The following is a 7,628-nucleotide window of genomic DNA, read 5'->3' as shown; positions in this document are numbered from 1 at the left end:
CTGCAAACAGAAGATGAGGTTGATTTAAGTCTTTGAAATGCATTGATATTTTCTCTAAGTCCTCATAGATAATATGTCTTAAACTCATTTGTAGACACTTGAAAATCAGATTTCTGGATAAATAATCTGAAGGGCATATTAAATAGACCAAATGTAAATTACTTTATAAAGCCCCATTATTCACTTATCAAGCTCCTTGATATTATAAGGAGTGAGTGTGGTAACATCTGTGGTTTTTAGCATAGGGCCTAGTATATCATAGCTACTCAATAAACGACTGGTGGCAGCCTGTGCAATAATAACAGTAATAACAGTCTAGTAGTAGTTACTTTCCTCCTACCTCTTATGCAGGCTCAGCTGCATGGAGAAGAGTAACTAGCTGTGTGTTCTCTGTCCAAGTTTTCTTATCTGTGACATAAGGTGGCTGGACTAGAAGCTTTCTGAAGTTATTTCCAGCTCTAACATTTCTAATTTTACTTGACGGCATTTTCAGGACCTGGACTCTATCTATACCAGATGTAGGTCATGCATATCTCTCATTCTGAAGCAACTTGCTCAAACACTCTTTATAAGCAAAGCTCTCTGGGAACTGAAGTCAAGATAGAATATTTTACCAAATTCACTACTCCATCTTAAAGTTTTGGACAGGTAGAAATTGATTCATTATTTCTGGCATAAAAGTAAAACTTTCAAAGCTATTTATCAGCCCTACTTGTGCTTTCCAGGAATGAAAGTCAAATTTCCAAAGCAGTGTAAGCCAGACCTATACTTTTCCTTCACAAAAGTCTTGGCATCCATGCTAATTTGTGTTCACTTTCCGCCACTATTAGCAATCAACCAATTTAAGAGAAAAGATGGAATACAAAGAATTTGCATGGCTCGCTGGCCATAATCCAGGACATTATTCCGTTAAAATTTATTCATAAAGGCCAAGATATATCTCCTCTAAGGATGTTTATCATTAAGATTAAAAATTATTATGAGGAATGAAAATTTCCCATCACGTACTAACGAGCATATCTGGTAATTAAAAACAAAATAAAAGCTTTAAAACTGAATTATGGGCAATATGTGAGTAATCTGATGCAAAAGCAATAAAAATTACACCTTTATACCTGTCAAAACAAACCCCTCTGTTGCAGTTTTAATTCTGTTTTAAAGGAGGTATCACCAAAGCACAGACTTACCTGTGCGATAGACAAAGTTGCCTTCAGGTTCTGATGACGAGGGAGACACCAATTCTTCCTCAAATTCATTGGAACTAAAAGATCCCGAATGGTTTCTTTGCCTTGTTTTTCCCATCATGGCAGCGTTTGTGGCCATGACATGTCTCAAAGAGTCGTTAAGGTAACGGTTCAACAAGCTGCTCTTGTATTTTGGGGGTGACACGTAGTCCTCGTTGGCCTGTGACTCTGGCCTCACTCCAGCTTTTATGACTGAGCTCTCACTTTTAATCACAGGATGGTGAACTGGATTATTATAGCCCCCTTCATTCATGTGGTTTCTTGGAGGATTTTCTCCATCTAAGGGGGAAAATACCACGAGGTAGTACTTACACACACTTTTCCCCAACCACCCAACTGTTGTACTTAATCATTAAAAATATATGTGAGAGAAGAATATTTAAAGTGTATAAAATTATCTTTGATATTCAAGATTAATTTTTAGGCAAAGGAATGCAGGAATCTATGTAACCTCTCCCTATGGTATTTTAATTTTAACGTATTTCACAGAAAATGTTATTCTGACACATGATAAGTCTATAAACAAGAGGAAACAGCCATAGTTCTGTTGGTCATTTATAGTATTGTAAAAGTGAAGTTACCTCACGCAATAAAAAGAAACCATTATGGCACCATCGTGTTTTGTGGGATCAACCTTAAAAACAGCAATTGAGGTGAACTTCTTATTACAGAGGCAAAGCAAAGAAAGCAAAATAAAAATATTAACAAACCTTCAGAACATGAGTCATCACTGCTGACACTAAGTCGCTCAGCATTTCCTTGAACATACTTGTTGTACAACTTTATTCTTAAAGCCCAGCTTAAATCTGGCTGTCGAACAGTGTTCTTAAGCCGACGTCTTGCATTAGCAAACCAATTTGACACCTAAGAAAGTATTATTTTTCAATTAACAAAACATAAAACATTAACCATCATAAAATTACTTTCCCATAAAGGACTTAAGCCTCTCTCAGTATCTCTGATCATTAAATATTCTCAGGATGTAATAGAACTGGACATTCATTCCATTTGTTCATTCATTCATTCAACAAACACCCTGAGCACTTCCTACAGAGACTGAGCACTTGTATTCTGGGAAAAGAGGCTTTGCCATCAAATTTTCAGTCTAGAAGGAGGCAGGGGAGTATACAAACAACTCTAATATAGGAAAGAATGTGACAAATGGCTTAAGAGGCATAAAATAAAATGATACAGGAGTCCAAAGGAAGGAAAGGTTACTTTCATATGTGACTGAAGACTTCATGAGGAATTTAAGCTAGGCTTTGAAGGAATATGGGTAGGGAAGTGTGCTCCTAATAAAGAGGACGAGGGAACAAATTCTAGAGACATGTAGTGGGTGAGGAAGAGGGAAGAGTTAAAGATGACCTTGAGTCACCAAACTCATGTAGCCAAGAGAAGGACAGTGCCATTTTGAGAAAGAAAGTAGAACTCTTTAACGGTGAAATGATGTGTTTGCTTTGGGGAATGTTTGAGGGTACAAAAAAAGCATACAGGTGAGATGTGCAGCAAGAAAAGAAAACTGGTATCTGAGCCCTAAGAGAGGGGAAGATCAGATTGGGGTCAATGCCCAGAGGTGACAGCTGAAGTTGTGACAGAAGGCAGAATGGAAAGATGCTCAAGGATCAAACCTTGGACAACTCCAGCGACGAAGGAGGTTGGACTATAAAAGAGGAACTAGCAAAACCATCAGAGATGGAGCAATCAGACAGGAAGAGAGAAGGAAAAAAACCAAATAACATCCAGCTTTAAGCTGAAAGCCAAGTGTTTCCAAAGCAAATAGGTGACGGTAAAGAAATGAACACTCCAGAACAAAGGAAAGTTACTTCCATTGTTTTTTCAAGGTGCTATTGGATTTCTAGAAGCTAAAATGGTACTTGAGGTTTCTTTTAACATGTCAGGCTACCATCAGAATGTATATATTTACATGATATATATTTATACATATATATATAAAGCCTGAAAGGCTAATATTTGCCTTTAAAAGAATGAAATGTGGAAAGAGAACTCACTCTTTCCTCCAATTTGTTCCAGAACAGGACCCCACATTACTATAATGGTTTGTGTGCCAATGCTTGCACTGGTAGTTTTTGTTTTTCTTTTTTTTAGATTTATACCAAAAATACACAATTTTTGCACATTTCTTAAGCCCTAATTATTGAATGGACCTGTGGTGAATTCTACTTTTTGAAAAAAACAAAACTATAATTTTTTTCTCTTTGTCCTCATGGGTAAAACATGGTAGTTTTTTCTAGTTTATATGTATACATACATATTTTTTCAATATTACCTCCTTTGTGTCTTAAGGAATGATAATTGTCCTATTAAATGTATGTGCAATGAAGTAATATCTCATCACAGTACTTTAGAAATCTTAGTCTTCATCAACCTGTGTTGATCACTTCATCAACCTCTTCCTGTCAAGCTGTGTGATTATCACTATGCTTTAGTGTGACTTCAAATTCTCAGTCTTCTCCAACCTCTACAGACAGACAACTTCTTGGACTATTCATTCAATAAAAATATGTTGAGTAGCTCTTGTGCTTTAGCTATGGTGTTAAGTGCTAGGAATGGATAAACTTCGACCCCTGCACACACGGAAGGACTAACAGTGAAGAACTATACCTGATTAACTATGATACACAGGTGAACATTCACTATGGAAGCACAAAATGCCTGGTTCATTTCTTCACTATATTTCTCAAACCTCCCTCTATTCTCCAAGTCATGGCCAAAATGTTGGTCCAACTCCTCATTACTACTAACTAGGAATTTTAGAACACCCTTTTTTCTAACTTCCCTTCTGATCCTAAGATCCACTTGAATGGATCTTAACCACCATCATCAAATTCAAGTCTTGATGCACCATTATGATTTAATCATTTAACTTCTTCAAAGCCTCATTAGTGTCCCGTTATCCTGTTACTGTGGTATATAGAAAGAGACCTGGCTTCCTGTTCTGAATTTGCCAAAAACATGCTGTGTGAATTTATATAAATCACTCAACTTTTCCAAACTTCAAACCCCTCATATATAAAATGCATTAGATGGCTCCTAACATCCTTGCCAACTCTAAAAACTAAGATCTGTGAATACAGCCCACACTCTCCTAAACAGTGTTAATTCTCTTTATAGTTGGTACTAACCTACCTTCTACTCTCAACCACTACTCTCTCTAGCAATCAGGTACCTGTGTTTATATCCTTCTCTGCTCCTCTCACACACAGAGGATAGCCTCAACTTCCCCTATGCCTATGTCACTTATATTTATTAGAATTCAACTCCAAAACTTTTTGTCACTTTCTTTACTAAACATCATATAATTCAGGCTAACCTTAAATCTTAACACAACCACCATACAGTACAGTGTAAAATCCAATTCTTACAAAACTCTTCGTATTTTTATTAAAATGCAATGGACTTCTAATTTCAAGAGCATTAACAACTATAATTCTAAAATACAAAAATGGAAAGCTTTAAATGTCATGGTGGGATTAACTAACTTTTCATATATAGGGGTCATATTCTTTTTATGTTTTATATACTCATAGCTCCTACCATAGTATATTAATTACAGACTAGGAGATTTCCCAGGAAGGTTTGCTGATGTCTAACATAGGCTGTTACTAAACTGATTTCATAGGTTTGACTGGCAGTCAATCTGCTAATATATTTACTCTGCCAGTATTTTATTACCAGAAATTTATAGTGCAACCTAAGGGCTGGATATAGTTCAGGTGTTTAATATCTGCTTGCATTAAGTTGTGCAAACAGCAGACAAATAGCTGGTTAACAAATCTGCATACATAGTATTTTGCAATTTTTTTACTGATGAATTAATGCAAACTCCATCTGTCTCACTGAAAGTAAAAATACCAGTTCAAATTGTCTACCTTTAACTTACCAGAGATTCCTTCAGGTTATCATTCAAATTCTCTTGAAATTCTATTTTACATGAACTAGGCCTCCTTACCAAGGGTAGGTTCTGTAGTAGCATTTTAATGTTAAACTCAGAGCTTTAAAAACACTGCATTTTATGCAGCTTAGAGCATCAAATATCTAGAAGTTCGAAGAGAAAATTCCGTAATTTTCATTCCTACTCTAATGGAGGTGTTTACATTCATCATATTGACAGAGCATTGACAGGGTTCAATTCAACATACTGACAGGGTTATTATAATAAACCCAAAGGGATGTGCTGGCATCTGTCCATCTTTGAACACGCAGAAGTAACAAACTTATTCTGTGTTATTCAACTGAAATATTGAGCACCTCATTTCCACACCATGCACTTGGAATAATGCAGAAGGACCAATCTGAGATTCTGTTGCATATTTAACAGTTGCCGTAATCCTTGCAGCTGATAACTACACACATATTTCAGCAGAATCACTCAATATCAGAGCTACGTCAACATGGGGGCAAAATCTCACAACACAGCAGTTTTCACCAAATGGTACATGGACAGATCACAGGAATTTGAAACTTCTACTAAAAGAGGAGGGCGTATTAACATCCCATCATTAAAATGTAATCTCAAAATCCACTCGCCCTGCACTCTGTATTGTGATCATGAAGGAAATCATCCCAAGGAGACATTTCACTCTTATAATCCAGAAAAAAATATAAAAATATATTAAAATATATATACATGAACAATGGGAAATATTAAAACTAAATACAGCCCCCATATGCCCTTTTCTTAAAAATTCTTCAAAGGCAGTTGTCCCTTGGTAAGCTCCATATCCTACAATAATACAAAACCTCAATCACACACCACTTTATATTATTCCACAATCGCTGTTTATATTTTGAGAGTACAGAGTATATTATAAAACGTTTGAACAATGGTCAACCACAGGAACCAAGCACAATGGAATACTTTGGTTGTTTAAAGTCAAAACACACACACACACACACACACACAAATCATCTGCCTGTTAGTTTTATAAAAATGCTTATATCTCATTAGGAAGTAAGAGGCCAGATTAATAATGCAAAGGAGAGTCAAACATAGCTATAGCAAATTAAGACAAGTGGCCAAGTCTAGTTGTAGAAAAAAGTGAAAGTTGCATAAATAATTCTTTCTGCTTCCTTTTTCAGGGATGAATGAAATGTAGATGCTAATTAATGTCCTTAGAGCTTCTATTTACCAGAAAGTACCTTTGGAGGTCCTAAAATATATTCCCTCCATTCAAGTTTCAGCTTTTTGTTTTTAGGCTTTAGGAGATTGCAGACTAGGTTGCACACCCTTCTGTATCAATTTAAAAGTAGCAAAATTAGGCAAAAGTACTCTTATGAAAAGTTTGACACATACTTAAAGAAAAATGTTAAGTGTACAAGAAATTCTCAAAATATGAGACACTCATTGTTAAGGAATAAAACCGTTATGCTGACAGCTTATTAATATAAATCATGAGAAACAGAGAGATATTACAATAAAGAAGAAATGGAAGCTACAAATAAGAGGAACACTCCATATTTGTCTATAGACATAAAAATATGGCATATTTCCAGATATTCTGAAAATAATAACATGAGTTATACTTGTGCTTCTTCTGTAGAACCATCATACAGTGTTAAAGATACCAAGCTTCCCTCTGTGTATTTTAAAATTAGAATGGGATGGATTTTGAAACTAGAATATCTTAGGCAGATTTCAAGACATGTTCTGGTTGTCAGAAAGGTTTTGGAAAGCCACATGATGATGACAATGGAATTCCCCAATTAGAACCTATTCACTCTACAGACGTGCAGAGAGTTCACTACATGGAAAGGACTGTGCTGGGGTGAAATAGGGGCATGAGGATGAATAAGACATGACCACTCTTCTCAAACAGCCTGACACAGGAGAAATTTAGTCACTGGGAGTACCTCACTCATTAAAAAGAGGTCTAACTGGCAGAGAGCTAAAGCTTTATTCAGACCACAGCTTTATATTTTTCCCCCAGAAATGTAAAGTATTTACATCATTTATTTGGTTTCCCTTAGAGTTGGAAGTTGCTTTGGATGTTTAATGTATGTCTGACTTACACAACCCCCCATATATATAAATATGTGTGTATTATTCATATATATATATTTTTTCTTACATAGACATCCTACTATGCCTAACTGAAAATAACTGGACCCAAATTGGATTATATATAAGGTACCTTAGTTAGTCTATACATTTTGATTTTTTTCCATTTATCACTTTAAAGTTCCAGAAACCAACATCATTTACTATAAAATTGGAAATCATTAAGCAGGTATCACTTGTTATTATAAACAATTATCTTTGCCCCATTTAAAAATTACATATTTTTTGCATTTTTATTTTCTGAGGACTAGTGTAAGAGGAAGAAAATGTAATGAGAAAAATTTTCATTACATGAATGAAAAGTT

The 7,628-nt window shown here is 35.4% G+C and overlaps 1 protein-coding gene across 7 annotated transcripts in view; it reads right to left on the bottom strand.

Annotated features, from left to right (window-relative positions):
* MKX (mohawk homeobox) overlaps nucleotides 1-7,628 on the bottom strand; it is a 63,154-nt gene that overhangs the window by 48,963 nt on the left and 6,563 nt on the right. For all 7 annotated transcript variants that reach the window (XM_014783580.2, XM_087420727.1, XM_087420728.1 and 4 more), the window contains exons 4-5: nucleotides 1,955-2,108; nucleotides 1,188-1,523 (exon numbers count right to left, since the gene is read on the bottom strand). In XM_014783580.2, the coding sequence (XP_014639066.1) occupies nucleotides 1,188-1,523; nucleotides 1,955-2,108 (490 nt within the window). The remainder of the gene's footprint in view (nucleotides 1-1,187; nucleotides 1,524-1,954; nucleotides 2,109-7,628) is intronic.

Source organism: Ceratotherium simum, chromosome 32 (assembly GCF_057802395.1).
Source record: "Ceratotherium simum simum isolate JZ-2026a chromosome 32, ASM5780239v1, whole genome shotgun sequence".
Classification (NCBI taxonomy): Eukaryota; Metazoa; Chordata; class Mammalia; order Perissodactyla; family Rhinocerotidae; genus Ceratotherium; species Ceratotherium simum.
This window is presented reverse-complemented; position numbering and strand designations above follow the sequence as displayed.